Source organism: Diabrotica undecimpunctata, chromosome 8, assembly GCF_040954645.1.
Source record: "Diabrotica undecimpunctata isolate CICGRU chromosome 8, icDiaUnde3, whole genome shotgun sequence".
Taxonomy (NCBI): domain Eukaryota; kingdom Metazoa; phylum Arthropoda; class Insecta; order Coleoptera; family Chrysomelidae; genus Diabrotica; species Diabrotica undecimpunctata.
Window position 1 is genome coordinate 58,893,379 of NC_092810.1, and position 17,119 is coordinate 58,910,497.

At 33.0% G+C, this 17,119-nt stretch overlaps 3 protein-coding genes across 5 annotated transcripts in view; 2 read left to right on the forward strand and 1 right to left on the reverse strand.

The window, feature by feature from the left end:
- The window catches only part of LOC140448214 (uncharacterized), a 70,689-nt gene extending 64,650 nt beyond the window's left edge, over nt 1–6,039 (forward strand). The window contains exons 3-4 of the mRNA XM_072541322.1: nt 5,594–5,665; nt 5,729–6,039. Of these exons, the coding sequence (XP_072397423.1) occupies nt 5,594–5,665; nt 5,729–6,039 (383 nt within the window). The remainder of the gene's footprint in view (nt 1–5,593; nt 5,666–5,728) is intronic.
- A 1,641-nt stretch (nt 6,040–7,680) lies between these two features.
- The window catches only part of LOC140447599 (uncharacterized), a 36,050-nt gene continuing 26,611 nt past the window's right edge, over nt 7,681–17,119 (forward strand). For both annotated transcript variants that reach the window (XM_072540348.1, XM_072540349.1), the window contains exons 1-7: nt 7,681–7,748; nt 7,804–8,091; nt 12,988–13,059; nt 13,115–13,330; nt 15,014–15,085; nt 15,141–15,338; nt 17,022–17,093. In XM_072540348.1, the coding sequence (XP_072396449.1) occupies nt 7,718–7,748; nt 7,804–8,091; nt 12,988–13,059; nt 13,115–13,330; nt 15,014–15,085; nt 15,141–15,338; nt 17,022–17,093 (949 nt within the window). In that variant the 5' untranslated portion in view covers nt 7,681–7,717. The remainder of the gene's footprint in view (nt 7,749–7,803; nt 8,092–12,987; nt 13,060–13,114; nt 13,331–15,013; nt 15,086–15,140; nt 15,339–17,021; nt 17,094–17,119) is intronic.
- Nucleotides 15,713–17,119, reverse strand: part of LOC140447600 (uncharacterized) — a 44,924-nt gene continuing 43,517 nt past the window's right edge. For both annotated transcript variants that reach the window (XR_011951611.1, XR_011951610.1), the window contains exon 3: nt 15,713–16,095. The gene's annotated coding sequence lies outside the window, so the exon portion shown is untranslated. The remainder of the gene's footprint in view (nt 16,096–17,119) is intronic.

A 17,119-nucleotide genomic window follows, 5' to 3' on the forward strand; every position in this document is an offset into this window, starting at 1 on the left:
CTAATAACTGTATGTAGTAGTTGCTGATAACTGGATCGAGTGGCTACCAATTACTGAATCGAGTGTCTGGATTTACTTTCTTTTGCACCCGGGGTTAGTTACTGGTCTGGGCCTTGGTGCTGGTGATTAGAGTGGACTTTAGGTCGCTAGGTGGCTTGTCTGTTCTTCTCTGAGAGGCTTACCACAAACGATGTTTTTCTTTTTGCTCGAATTATCATAAACAGAATTTTGATCAGGAGCGAAATGAAGTTCTGGATGTAAGTAAAACCACCAAACCCAATATTATTACGAGGTCAAGCTTCACACTTCGAGCCTTATTACAAATATGAATAAATATATATATATATATATATATATATATATATATATATATATATATATATATATATATATATATACATATATATATATATATATATATATATATATATATATATATATATATATATATATTCAGGGATTCTACAGTATTCAATGCCTTCCCTCGCTCAACCGTTTCCATCTCTGTCTGTTGTCCCATTCTCAATCGTTTAGGTCTCTCTTACTCATGGCGTCGTCTACTTCGTTCCTCCAGGATTTTCGAGGTCGTCCTCTTTTTCTCCTTCCTATGGGGCTCCATTTAGTTATTCTCTTTATCCATCTGCTGTCGCTAGTTCTTCTTACATGTCCATACCACTTTAGTCTTTTGTGTTCTATATATGTTAATATGTCTGTTTCTATTGATGTTCTTTGCTTTATTTCGTCATTACTTCTCCTATCCATTCTTGTTACTCTGCAGTATTTTCGCAGGCATTCCATCTCTGTTGCTACTATCTTACTGCTGTTTTTCTTGTTTATGATCCAATTTTCAGCCCCATATGTCAGAATTAATGATACAAACACTGCAGACCCAAAATCTAAACATTTTCTATCAAAATGTACGAGGCCTACGCACTAAAACAAGTGACCTATATACCAATGTTCTTAGTGAAGAGTTTGATATAATCCTATTAACTGAAACATGGCTTATAGATGGAATCTCTGATGAAGAACTTTTTGATAATCGCTACACAGTCTTCCGCAAAGATAGGGCCAGTGGCAAGACATTGGGTGGTGGAGTTATGGTAGCATTAAAAAAAGAAATTTATTGTAGAAAGTATTAAAGTTAATTGTAATATAATTGTTAAGTGCTTATTACTTAAGGTAAGGTTTAAAACATATTCATTTTATGTCTCCTATGTATATATACCTCCTGGTATAAGGTTAGATATTTATGAAGAACTTTTAGAACTTTATAACCAAGTATTGTCAGAAAATGTTAATATTATCATATTTGGAGATTTTAATATTCCTGGATTTATTAACTTAAGTTGTGAAAAGAGCAGCTTGCTTAAAGAATTTCAAAATCTAAACAATTTAAATCAGTATAATACAATTTCAAATTGTAAAAATAAACTGCTTGATCTTATACTGTCAAACATATCCATAACCAATCTAACTAGGTCTGGGTCTCCTTTGGTACCTGAACATTATTATCACCCGGCACTAGAAATGTTACTAGAATATAAAGATAATTCATACACTGAGAGTAATATACAACAGTCTTATAGGTATGATTATGCCAGAAGGGAGTTTAATCTTCTGTATCAATTAATAAGGGACACTGACTGGTCAGATATGTATAATTGTATAACTGCTACAGATTGTATTAATAAATTTTACGATAAATTGTATGACTGCATTGATCAAGCCATCCCAAAAAAAATTATTAAAAATAGACAAAAACAGAAATATCCAGCTTATTTTAGTATAGACCTTATTAAAAAAATCAGACAAAAAAAACAAATTAAGCAAACATATAAAAATAAGGAAAGCTGGTGCTATCGATAACAATAAATTCAAGAGTCTTAGAAATACTATTAAAAAGCAAATCAAAAATGAATTTATGCAGCATCAAAATAATATTGAAGATAACATTTTGCATGACCCAAATAGTTTTTGGACATTCATAAGAAGTAGGAGACAAACCAGCGGTTTTCCTCACGAGATGTCTTTAAATGATCATACATATACAGGCCCTCAGGATATTGCCATGGCTTTCTCTCATCATTTTAGCTCAATTTATCAGGTATCATCCATACATCAGGGTAGTTCACAGGGATCTTTTAACTTTCAGTTATTAGTGAAGAAGATGTAAAGGTTAGTATAAAAAAATTAAAGCCAAAAAAGGCCACAAGTAGTGATAATATCCCTGCCTATATCTTTAAAGGATGTTCTGACATATTTCAAAAGCCATTATCACATCTATTTAATCTATCTCTTAAAACTAACACCTTTCCAGACAAACTCAAAGAGGCTACCATTACTCCAGTTTTTAAATCAGGTAATAGAAACAACATAGAAGACTATCGTCCTATAAGTATCCTTAATTCCCTGGCTAAAATATTTGAATCTATTCTCTATATGAATATACTGAAAAATTTTGAAAATGAATTTGCTCCAGAACAACATGGTTTCTTGCCTGGGTTATCCACAACTAGTAATCTGTGCATTCTGTCTAATTTTGCTAGTGAGGCAATAAATAATAAACTCCAATTAGATTTAATAATGACTGACTGCTCAAAGGCCTTTGATATGGTTGACCATGGCATTCTTTTATCGAGATTGAATGAGTTTGGTTTTTCGCATGATGCTTGTACATTTATAAAATCGTATGTGGATTCAAGGTTTCAACGAGTCAAAATTGGTAGGTGTTTATCAGATAAATTTCAGATAATTTTTGTCAACTCACTACCACAATCTCTTAAATTTTCTTCTAGTTTGATCTATGCTGATGATTTTAAGCTTTTTAAGACTATACATACTTCAAATGATTGTCAGTTACTACAGCAGGACCTGACCTCAGTTGTGGAATGGTTTAGGGACAACAATATGATCTTGAATATTAAGAAGTGTAGAGTCATATCTTTTACGCGCAAAATCGACTACATTCAAAATAATTATAGAATTGACAATTGTGTAGTATCTAGGAAAAATAAAAGGAAAGATCTGGGAATATACTTACAGGCTAACATGAAATTTAATGAACACTATATAAGTATTGTTAATAAGGCCTACAAAATATTGGGATTTGTAACAAGAAATTCCAAACACTTTAGTATAAACACAACCATTAGACTACATAACGCTTTAGTCAGACCAAACTTGGAATATGCATCAGTGGTATGGACTCCAGAAGCCAAAGTTCATATTAATCATATAGAAAAGGTACAAAAAAGATTTCTAAGGTATTTATACCTTAAGAAATACAATGTGTATACTCACCTTACGACATCAAAAGATTTGCTTCAAATATTTGGCTTGCAGTCATTAGAGCAAAGAAGAAACATGCATTGTGTTGTATTTATTCATAATATTATTAACAATGTTAAATATAAGACGTGTGGTTTGATCAACTTTATTAGGTTTTATGTGCCACAGGTCAACCTAAGGGTAAACAGTAATGACCTATTTTCTTGTAGTCCATATAATTCTTGTGCAATAATAAACTATATGCAATATCAGTGTAATGAGTTAATAAAGATCTGTGATATAGACCTATTTACCTGTAGTGTAAGGGATATTAAAAAATGTTATGAATAGATAAGTAATGGACTGAATTTTAAAATTTTATTAACTTGTGTCTTTTTTTTAATGTGTTTTTATTTTGTACTTGTGTGTATATTGTAGTATATTGTATTTTTTGTGTGTATATTTTTATACCAAGTAATGAGCACTCTTAAGTGTAATTACTACCTAGGTGGTGTTTGTAAGTTTTAATAAATAAATAAATAAAAATAAATAAATAATACTTCGCACTTATGTTTTATAAATATGTGTCTTGTCTTCATATTTAGGTGCCTATCTCACCATACTGAGTTAAGCTGTCGGATTGCTGTTCTTGTTTGTCCTAATCTTTGTGTAATTTCTTCCCCTGTTGTTGCCTTTTTAGTGATTACAAACCCCAAGTATTTGAATTTATCCTTTCCTTTGATTGTTACGTTGTCATCAATCTGTAGATCTTCTATGTCTTCTTCACTTGTAGATAAGTACTCTGTTTTCGCGAGGTTAATATCTAGGCCAGTCTTGGTATATTCTTCTTGTAGTTTCTTCATCATGTAGCTGAGGTCATCTTGGTCTTGCGCAATTACTACTTGATCGTCTGCAAAGCTTAAAGTATATAGGTATTCGTTCCGTACCGGTACTCCCATGCCTTCACATTTTCTTTTTCATGTAGTCAAGGCTTTCTCTAAGTATATTTTGAATAGGGTTGGAGATGTGAAACGACACTGCAGGAGCCCTTTTTTTGTGGACGTCTCCTATGGTTCTTGTTCCCATTTTATTGGACACTTTATTTTCTTTATACAGAGCTTTTGTAGCTTCTATGAGTTCCGTCTGTATTTCTAATTTGTACATTGCCACTCATAGTTCTGACCTTGGTACAGAGTCATACGCCTTTTTTAGGTCCACAAATGCCAAATGTATATCTCTATTTTTGGCTTTTTTCCTTTCCAACAGTTGTTCCAGTGTGTATATGTGGTCTATGCATGATCTTCCTGCCGTGAAGCCTGCCTGATCCTCCCCGATTTTGCCTTTTATTGCTTGCTCTATCTTTTCTCGACGTATCTTCCCGTATAATTTTCCTATTGATGATATTACGCGTATTCCTCTCTAGCTTTTGCATCGTTTTCTATCTATTTTCTTAAATACAGATGTCATATATGCTTCCGTCCATTCCTTTGGGAGCTGTTATATGAATAAATAACAGCTTAAATCAACAGCATGTGGCAAACAAATAAATGCAGGCTACACATACGCAGTAATAATATTAGAGAAAATTAGCCTTCTTTACATAAGGCGATAAAATTCATTGTTTAATTGATGATATTAAACAACGTGTGTTGATGTGATTTTTTTACTGCACATTGTTGCACTAAGATTTTGGATGGCCATATTTTTTAAGATGTCATTTGAAAGTTGGCAACTTTTATTATATGAAAATAGAATAATATTAATAATAGCTTACAATGTTATTTAGATTTGTCCAAGCTCAACCTGCGCAATATCTGTTAAAATAAATTTACTATAGGGGTGTGGCGGCCAACTGTTCATAGTGACGACGCTTTTTTGATCTTTCGATGTCAGCTTTCCTATTATTGCATTCGTGAATGTGTGGTACTTGGTGATGCAGTTTTTACACTGCGATCTATTGACACTCAGTTCTCAGCTTGTGAATTCGTCGTGTCGATTAGAGCAGACCCTTGGTATGTTTTAAAAAATAAAGCCGTTTCAGTTGATGAGGCCATAATTTTATGTGTCGTGCAATGATATTTTTGCGTGTTTGCGGTTCGATTCTGATGTTGGAATGATGATTTTAATTAAATTGGTTTTTTATTTAACTGGTTATAATTCTGGTTGAAGTTGCAATTGATATCAAGCAAGCGAAGCGTTTTGCAGAACTTAGTCCGATAATTAACAATCTAGAGTCAAGTCATCGTGACACTATTTATACTTAATGAATCAAATTTTGGGCGATTGAAACTTTCATGATTTAATTATTAAAAATATATTTTAGATTCAGATGATCTGAGTGAGAAGAACAATTACAGTGAATCGATTAATTCTAATTCTACAGACACGGAAACAGGTATTTTTACGACAAATGCTTACTGACAAATGCATTTCTTATAATTACAAAATATAATTTTAGACTCAGATTCTACTAGTGAAGAAAAACAAAGCGAATCAGATGTAAATGAGCTTTCAAAAACGCAGGAACGGGTTTCTTCAGGTTCCTTTACTAGTTGCAGCTTGTACACTAGTAAAGGTATCCCAGCTACACCAGCTACCCCAGATACACCAGCTACCGTAGCTACACCAGATACCCCAGCTACACCAGCTACACCAGCTACCCCAGCTACACCTACTGCCCCAGCTACACTAGCTACCACAGCTACACCAGCTACCCCAGGTATCTCAGCTTATTATTTACGTTCTACCAATATCATATATGCCACTTAGCAAGGACAATTTTGTTGTGTGTTCGTAGGGATTGGGAGATATTTGAGTAATCAGCTTTATTCAAATTTTCAACTTATGGAAAATTGCTATTGCTTTATTTTGTGTTTGTTATCAGTAATATACCGTTTAATTGAACTAATTTTTTCATTACAATATTTCATTTAATTCAAAACAATTCAAATGTTCGAAAGGTGTTTTTTTACAAAACTGTTCGTTAATAATGGAATAAGATTAATTGGAAAAAAATTGAAGTTATATCGCCCGTACTGCCGTATAGATTATTTTTATATATTATGTTAGTTATTTTGAAATGCAAAGGACAGAAGAAGCAAATTCCGTACTTCACTGACTTTGACCTATTTATTCTTGTGTAGTTAAATGATGTTTGAAAGCAAATACATTTCTACGAATCATTAATTTAAATAAAAATTATATTTGTTGCACTATAAATGAAATATTCAAAGACTTACAAATTTAGCTGGATGCTCCTTCTGGATTGTATGCTGCCAATAACTGGATGTAGTGGTTGCTGATAACTGGATCGAGTGGCTTCCAATTACTGGATCGAGTGTCTACATTTACTATCTTTTCCACCTGGGTTATTGTCTAGTCTGGGCTTTGATATTGGTGATTAGAGTGGACATTAGGTCGCTATGTGGCTTGTCCGATCTTCTCTGAGAAGCTTACCACAAACGATGTTTTTCTTTTTGCTCGAATGATCATAAACAGAATTTTGATCAGGAGCGAAATTATGTTCTGGTTATGAAGGAACGAAATGAAGTTCTCGATGGAAGTAAAACAACCAAACCCAATATTATTACGAGGTCAAGCTTCACACTTCAAGCCTTATTATAAATATCAATAAATAACAGCTTAAATTAACAGCATATGGTAGCATTCTTTACACGAGGTAATAAAATTCATTGTTTAATTGATGATATTAAACAATGTGTGTTAATCTGAGTTTTTTACTGCACATTTTTGCACTAAGAATTTGGATGGCCATATTTTTAGGATGTGGCATACGTCATTTGAAAGTTGGCGACTAGTTATTACACGAAAATAGAATAATACTAATAATAGCTTACAATGTTATTTAGATTTGTCCATACACAGCCTGCGCAAGATCTGTTAAAATAAATTTACTATAGGGGTGTGGCGGCCAACTGTTCATAGTGACGACGCTTTTTTGATCTTTCGATGTCAGCTTTCCTATTGTTGCATTCGTGAATGTGTGGTACTTGGTGATGCAGTTTTTACACTGCGATCTATTGACACTCAGTTCTCAGCTTGTGAATTCGTCGTGTCGATTAGAGCAGACCCTTGGTATGTTTTAAAAAATAAAGCCGTTTCAGTTGATGAGGCCATAATTTTATGTGTCGTGCAATAATATTTTTGCATGTTGGCGGTTCGATTCTGATGTTGGAATGATGATTTTAATTAAATTGGTTTTTTATTTAACTGGTTATAATTCTGGTTGAAGTTGCTATTGATATCCAGCAAGCGAAGCGTTTTGCAGAACTTAGTCCGATAATTAACAATCTAGAGTCAAGTCATCGTGACAATATTTATACTTAATGAATCAAATTTTGGGCGATTGAAACTTTCATGATTTAATTATTAAAAATATATTTTAGATTCGGATGATCTGAGTGAGAAGAACAATTATAGTGAATCGATGAATTCTAATTCTACAGACACGGAAACAGGTATTTTTACGACAAATGCTTTCATATTTCTTATAATTACAAAATATAATTTTAGACTCGGATTCTACTAGTGAAGAAAAACAAAGCGAATCAGAAGTAAATCAGCTTTCAAAAACGCAGGAACGGGTTTCTTCAGGTTCCTTTACTAGTTGCAGCTTGTACACTAGTAAAGGTATCCCAGCTACACCAGCTACCCTAGCTACGCCAGGTAGCTCAGCTACTCCAGCTACCCCAGATACACCAGCTACCGTAGCTACACCAGATACCCCAGCTACACCAGCTACCCCAGCTACACCTACTGCCCCAGCTACACTAGCTACCACAGCTACACCAGATACCCCAGGTATCTCAGCTTATTATTTACGTTCTACCAATATCATATTCGCCAATTAGCAAGGACAATTTTGTTGTGTGTTCGTAGGGATTGGAAGATATTTGAGTAATCAGCTTTATTCAAATTTTCAACTTACGGAAAATTGCTATTGCTTTATTTTGTGTTTGTTATCATTAATATATCGTTTAATTGAACTAATTTTTTCGTTACAATATTTGATTTAATTCAAAACAATTCAAATGTTCGAAAGGTGTTTTTTTACAAAACTGTTCGTTAATAATGGAATCAGATTAATTAGAAAAAAATTGAAGTTATACCGCTTGTACTGACGTATAGATTATTTTTATATATTATGTTAGTTATTTTGAAATGCAAAGGACAGAAAAAGCAAATTCCGTACTTCACTGACTTTGACCTATTTATTCTTGTGTAGTTCAATGATGTTTGAAAGCAAATACATTTCTACGAATCATTAATTTGAATTAAAATTATATTTGTTGCACTATAAATGAAATATTCAAAGACTTACAAATTTAGCTGGATCCTCCTTCTGGATTGTATGCTGCCAATAACTGGATGTAGCGGTTGCTGATAACTGGATCGAGTGGCTTCCAATTACTGGATCGAGTGTCTAAATTTACTATCTTTTCCACCCGGGTTATTGTCTAGTCTGGGCCTTGATGTTGGTGATTAGAGTGGACTTTAAGTCGCTATGTGGCTTGTCCGATCTTCTCTGAGAAGCTTACCACAAACGATGTTTTCCTTTTTGCTGGAATGATCATAAACAGAATTTTGAACAAGGGCGAAATTATGTTCTGGTTATGAAGGAACGAAATGAAGTTCTGGATGTAAGTAAAACCACCAAACCCAATATTATTACGAGGTCAAGCTTCACACTTCAAGCCTTATTACAAATATCAATAAATAACAGCTTAAATCAACAGCATGTGGTAGCATTCTTTACACGAGGTAATAAAATTCATTGTTCAATTAATGATATTAAACAATGTGTGTTGATGTGAGTTTTTTACTGCACATTTGTGAACTAAGATTTTGGATGGCCATATTTTTAAGATGTGGCATACGTCATTTGAAAGTTGGCGACTAGTTATTACACGAAAATAGAATAATACTAATAATAGCCTGCGCAATATCTGTTAAAATAAATTTACTATAGGGATATGGCGGCCAACTGTTCATAGCGACGACGCTTTTTTAATTTTTAGATGTCAGCTTTTCTATTATTGCATTCGTTAATGTGTGGTACCTGGTGAAGCAGTTTTCACACTGCGATCTATTGAGACTGAGTTCTCAGCTTGTGAATTCGTCTTGTCAATTAGAGCAGACCCTTGGTATGTATTAAAAAATAAAGCCGTTTTAGTTGATAAGACCATAATTTTGTGTTGTGCAATGATATTTTTGCGTGTTGGCGGTTCGATTGTGATGTTGGAATGATGATTTTAATTTAATTGGTTTTTTATTTAACTGGTTATAATTCTGGTTGAAGTTGCAATTGATATCAAGCAAGCGGAGCGTTTTGCAGGACTTAGTCCGATAATTAAGAACCTAGAATCAAGTCATTCGTGACAATATTTGTGTACCTCGGAGGTAAAGGACACTATGTCCATTTTTATCGAAATTTAGATTATTGCACTTTTGAATATAACTTTTCTGGCTCTACACATAGGTAAACCATACTATGTCCAAAGACAATTTTACGGTAAGTTACCGACTTTTTAATAAACACCAAGTCCACTTCCAGTCAGAGGTAAACAACACCATGTGGACTTGGTGTTGTTTACCTCTACTATATGTGTGCACCGTCATTTACCATCGGGACATAGTGTTATGTCATGGTATAATAAACGACGATGGTGTTATGTACCCTTCTACACTTCCCGTCATATAGAAATGGTACAGTTTTTTTTCCAATGTAAACCAGTGTTCAGACCAGAGATAGAGATATATATATTTTGCCATCAGAGATAATGGAATTGCACTAAATCTAAATAAAAAGAATAACGTTCAAAAATGTGTTTAGATAAATATTATTTTTATTATTAACAACAAAAAACGGTATCTAATAAATTTAATAACCAGAGAGACGGTTGAGTTAATGTCCAAAATGTTTGAAGAATTTTTTATTAATGGAGATATGACAAAATACTATTATTTCAGTAGTTTCGAATTATAATACATATATTTAAATTCCAGACTTGTTCACTGTAAAAGTTATTCATTTTGTATTAATTTCAAATTAAATTTTTAATTTTTCCAGTGTGTTTTATTTATTCTAGTACGCCACAACTCAATACAGTTTTGTGCTACACTTTACGAGAAACGAATGACAGCTCTCGATTTGAAATTAAACATAATAATTTAAAGTCATGTCTAAATTTTTTATTTTTTAACACTATTTTTGAATTAAAATATTTTCATAAATTATAATAAAACACGATTCAAGTCCTTCTTTTAGCTGGTTTGTTAGCTGGATATTGATAAAATCTATGAGCCTCTAAGTGGTGAAAGCTCAGAATCGGACGACAATGATATAAGACGTATAAGTAAACCAGCGAAAACAAACGTGAAAAAAAAAACTATTATTACTCCTACGATTACCGATTAGTGGGGCAATAAAAAAAATCTTCTTTAGGACGATTTATCCCTAAGCAGTGATGCAGGCAATTTCAATGAACATAATGAAGTTATTTTAGAAGAAGAAAAAATTGTTAAAAGAAATGTACAAAATATAACTAAGTGCAAACAAAAAGGTTAAAAACGTGTAGTAAATGAACAAAATTGGACCTGTAATGTTCGCAAACGAAAAATAGCTGGTGGGAAAGAGTATCTCAGTAAAAGAGGCAAAGACATGCCTGCAAAAATGTTAAAGCCTCCTTGCATGTGTCGCATGAAATGCTCTGAAAGATGGCCAGAATACGAAAGACAAAAAATTTTCAACTCATACTGGACTGAGACAAACGTTTCAGATCTTAAAAAGCAATTTATCTTCTCGTGTATCGACATCCAACCTACTCTTCGATCAAGAAAAAAAGATCTAAATTCTACCAAATCTAAAAATAATACACTACACTACCATTTTACAGTGAACAATCAGCTATTGAAGGTGTGCAAGGTTATGTTTGTAAACACACTTTGTATATCTAATTTAGTAGTAGTAAATATGTTGAAAAAAATTGAGCCAGGTTTAATAAAAGCTGATCAAAGCGGTAGACACACGCCAACCAATAAAACTCCTACCGAAACCATAAATAGTATACATCAACATATTAAATCATTCCCAAAATACGAGAGTCATTATTCCAGAGAAAGGAGTAAGAGAGATTATCTGGGTACAGAACTTACAATAGAAAAGATGTATCAACTGTACATTGATGAATCCAATGAAAGACCTGTAGATCCAAAGCTCAGAGCAAAAAAGTGGTTGTACGCAGATATTTTTAATAAAGAATTCAAGTTGTCGTTTAAACCGCCCGAAAGAGACATTTGCGATACATGCAGTAAATTCACCACTCAATTAAAAAATAATCTGACTGCAGATGAACTAACCAGTGAACAGGCTAATCATGATGCTCACCTAATTGAATCTAAAACTCGGTATAACTTAAAACAATTGGACTTTATAATAGCTAAAGAGTTACCAAAATACAAAGTTCTATCTGGTGATTTGCAAAAATGTTTGCCTTCACCACTAAAAAACAATTGTATTAGCAATTCTAGGTAGTCAAGTAGAGGACATCACTCTTTGGACCAATAACTGCTATGGACAAAATAAAAATATAAGTATTATAATGTGCTATTTTTGGATACTGCAAATAAAGACGATCACTCAAAAGTTTTTACTGAAAGGGCACACACATATGGAAGTAGATACTGTTTATGCTTTAATCGAAAGAAAAAGAAAGAAACTCCAATTTGGCCATTTTAACACCATGGGACTGGCAACAACTAGTTAAGCAAACATTAGGTAAATACACAGTGCACAATATGGAACTTGCAGATTTCAAAAACTTCAAAACGCTGTTCGATAAGAAATTGTCATCTAATCCTCCTTTTGTAAGTAGAAAAAAAAATGTTAATAAAGACCTTGTTCTACTGTCAACATGTATTTTCCTACAAGTCCAACAAGAACACATTGGAAAGTTCTTTTATAAGACCGATTTCAATGATAAAAATATGTATGAAGTGGACTTCATGAGGTATCGAAGACAGCAAGTAACGTTTCCAGCCCAATTAAATTAAGTCTCAGTAATCACATTGCCAATCACAAAACAAAAGTAAAATGACTTAATTGCATTACTGCGTTTTGTTCCGTCAGTTTGTCATGCGTTTTATCAAAATTTAACACATAGCGATGTAGCCACAAACGATTACCCACAAGAAGATGAAGATAATATGGAGCATCTTTAACACTTTTGAAACTTGTCGTCTATAATTTTACTTAATGATTATAACATTATAATATTTACCTCTAATAAAATAATAGTATAGGCTGTTTAATGTGTTTGTATTGTTTATTTCGTAAGGACCCTAACATGCAATGCCACATTATTTAAAAAAAGTTGTTAGAGGTAAACAACACTATGTCCAACTATACATTTTTAAAAAAAATTTAAATAATGAACGGTAAACCTCAGGTATATGACACTTCATGGAATGAAAAACGATTATACACACCACGATAATAATATATTAATTTTGGTTAAATATAAGAAACTTTGGAGTTTTTACTGATTACAAATTTAAAAAATTTTAAAACTGCTCTCCTGAAAAAGTAAGAAAATGGACATAGTGTCCTTTACCTCCGAGGTACCGATTTATACTTAATCAATTTAATTTTGAGCGATTGAAACTTTCATGAATTAATTATTAGAAATATATTTTTAGATTTGGATGATCTGAATGAGAAGAACAATTACAGTGAATCGATGAATTCTAATGCTACAGACATGGAAACAGGTAATTTTAGGACGAGTGCTTTCATATTTCTTATAATTACAAAATATAATTTTAGACTCGGATTCTAACAGTGAAGAAAAACAAAGCGAATCAGATGTACATCAGCTTCCAAAAACGCAGGAACGAGTTTCTTCAGGTTCCTTTACTAGTTGCAGCTTGTACACTAGTAAAGGTACCCCACCTACACCAGCTACCCCAGATACACCAGCTACCGTAGCTATACCAGATACCCCAGCTACACCAGCTACCCCAGCTACACCAACTACCCCAGGTACTTCAGCGTATTATTTACTTTCTACCAATATCATATATACCAATTAGCAAAGACAATTTTGTTGTGTGTTCGTAGTGATTGGAAGATATTTGAGTAATCAGCTTTATTAAAACTTTCAACTTATGGAAAATTGCTATTGCTTTATTTTGTGTTTGTTATCATTACTGTATCGTTTAATTGAACTAATTTTTTCCTTACGTTATATCATTTAATTCAAAACAATTCAAATGTTCGAAAGGTGTTTTTTTACAAAACTGTTCGTTAATAATGGAATAAGATTAATTGGAAAAAAATTGAAGTTATATCGCTCGCACTGACGTATACATTATTTTTATATATTATGTTAGTTATTTTGAAATGCAAAGGACAGAAAAAGCAAATTCCGTACTTCACTGACTTTGACCTATTTATTCTTGTGTAGTTCAATGATGTTTGAAAGCAAATACATTTCTACGAATCATTAATTTGAATTAAAATTATATTTATTGCACTATAAATGAAATATTCAAAGACTTACAAATTTAGCTGGATGCTCCTTCTGGATTGTATGCTGCCAATAACTGGATGTAGTGGTTGCTGATAACTGGATCGAGTGGCTTCCAATTACTGGATCGAGTGTCTACATTTACTATCTTTTCAGCCCGGGTTATTGTCTAGTCTGGGCCTTGATGTTGGTGATTAGAGTGGAATTTAGGTCGCTATGTGGCTTGTCTGATCTTCTCTGAGAAGCTTACCACAAGCGATGTTTTTCTTTTTGCTCGAATGATCATAAACAGAATTTTGATCAGGAGAGAAATTATGTTCTGGTTATGAAGGAACGAAATGAAGTTCTGGATGTAAGTAAAACCACCAAACCCAATATTATTACGAGGTCAAGCTTCACACTTCAAGCCTTATTATAAATATCAATAAATAACAGCTTAAATCAACAGCATATGGTAGCATTCTTTACACGAGGTAATAAAATTCATTGTTTAATTGATGATATTAAACAATGTGTGTTGATGTGAGTTTTTTACTGCACATTTTTGCACTAAGATTTTGGATGGCCATATTTTTAAGATGTGGCATACGTCATTTGAAAGTTGGCGACTAGTTATTACACGAAAATAGAATAATACTAATAATAGCTTACAATGTTATTTAGATTTGTCCATACACAGCCTGCGCAAGATCTGTTAAACTACATTTACTATAGGGGTGTGGCGGCCAACTGTTCATAGTGACGACGCTTTTTTAATCTTTAGATGTCAGATTTTCTATTATTGCATTCGTCAATGTGTGGTACCTGGTGAAGCAGTTTTCACACTGCGATCTATTGAGACTGAGTTCTTAGCTTGTGAATTCGTCTTGTCAATTAGAGCAGACCCTTGGTATGTATTAAAAAATAAAGCCGTTTTAGGTGATAAGACCATAATTTTGTGTTGTGCAATGATATTTTTGCGTGTTGGCGGTTCGATTGTGATATTGGAATGATGATTTTAATTTAATTGTTTTTTTTTAACTGGTTAATTCTGGTTGAAGTTGCAATTGATATCAAGCAAGCGGAGCGTTTTGCAGGACTTAGTCCGATAATTAAGAACCTAAAATCAAGTCATTCGTGACAATATTTATACTTAATCAATTTAATTTTGAGCGATTGAAACTTTCATGAATTTATTATTAAAAATATATTTTTAGATTCGGATGATCTGAATGAGAAGAACAATTACAGTGAATCGATGAATTCTAATTCTACAGACATGGAAACAGGTAATTTTAGGACAAGTTCTTTCATATTTCTGATAATTACAAAATATAATTTTAGACTCGGATTCTAACAGTGAAGAAAAACAAAGCGAGTCAGATGTACATCAGCTTCCAAAAACGCAGGAACGAGTTTCTTCAGGTTCCTTTACTAGTTGCAGCTTGTACACTAGTAAAGGTACCCCACCTACACCAGCTACCCCAGATACACCAGCTACCGTAGCTATACCAGATACCCCAGCTACACCAGCTACCCCAGGTCCTTCAGCGTATTATTTACTTTCTACCAATATCATATATACCAATTAGCAAAGACACTTTTGTTGTGGGTTCGTAGGGATTGGAAGATATTTGAGTAATCAGCTTTATTCAAATTTTCAACTTATGGAAAATTGCTATTGCTTTATTTTGTGTTTGTTATCATTACTGTATCGTTTAATTGAACTAATTTTTTCATTGCGTGATTTCATTTAATTTAAAACAATTCAAATGTTCGAAAGGTGTTTTTTTACAAAACTGTTCGTTAGTAATTGAATAAAATTGGAAGAAAATTGAAGTTATACCGCTCGTACTGACGTATAGATTATTTTTATATATTATGTTAGTTATTTTGAAATGCAAAGGACAGAAAAAGCAAATTCCGTACTTCACTGACTTTGACCTATTTATTCTTGTGTAGTTCAATGATGTTTGAAAGCAAATACATTTCTACGAATCATTAATTTAAATAAAAATTATATTTGTTGCACTATAAATGAAATATTCAAAGACTTACAAATTTAGCTAGATGCTCCTTCTGGATTGTATGCTGCCAATAACTGGATGTAGTGTTTGCTGATTATTGGATCGAGTGGCTTCCAATTACTGGATCGAGTGTCTAAATTTACTATCTTTTCCGCCCTGGTTATTGTCTAGTCTGGGCCTTGATGTTGGTGATTAGAGTGGACTTTAAGGTCGCTATGTGGCTTGTCCGATCTTCTCTGAGAAGCTTACCACAAACGATGTTTTCCTTTTTGCTCGAATGATCATAAACAGAATTTTGAACAAGGGCGAAATTATGTTCTGGTTATGAAGGAACGAAATGAAGTTCTGAATGTAAGTAAAACCACCAAACCCAATATTATTACGAGGTCAAGCTTCACACTTCAATCCTTATTACAAATATCAATAAATAACAGGTTTAATCAACAGCATGTGGTAGCATTCTTTACACGAGGTAATAAAATTCATTGCTCAATTAATGATATTAAACAATGTGTGTTGATGTGAGTTTTTTACTGCACATTTTTACACTAAGGTTTTGGATGGCCATATTTTTAAGATGTGGCATACGTCATTTGACAGTTGGCGACTACTTATTACACGAAAATATAATAATACTAATAATAGCTTACAATGTTATTTAGATTTGTCCATACACAGCCTGCACAAGATCTGTTAAAATAAATTTACTGTAAGGGTGTGGCGGCCAAGTGTTCATAGTGACGACGCTTTTTTGATCTTTCGATGTCAGCTTTCCTATTATTGCATTCGTGAATGTGTGGTACTTGGTGATGCAGTTTTTACACTGCGATCTATTGACACTCAGTTCTCAGCTTGTAAATTCGTCGTGTCGATTAGAGCAGACCCTTGGTATGTTTTAAAAAATAAAGCCATTTCAGTTGATAAGGCCATAATTTTATATGTCGTGCAATGATATTTTTGCGTGTTGGCGATTGGATTCTGATGTTGGAATGATGATTTTAATTTAATTGGTTTTTTATTTAACTGGTTATAATTCTGATTGAAGTTGCAATTGATATCAAGCAAGCGAAGCGTTTTGCAGAACTTAGTCCGATAATTAACAATCTAGGTCAAGTCATCGTGACAATATTTATACTTAATGAATCAAATTTTGAGCGATAGAAACTTTCATGATTTAATTATTAAAAATATATTTTAGATTCGGATGATCTGAATGAGAAGAAAAATTACAGTGAATCGATGAATTCTAATTCTACAGACGTGGAAACAGGTATGTTTACGACAAATGCTTTCATA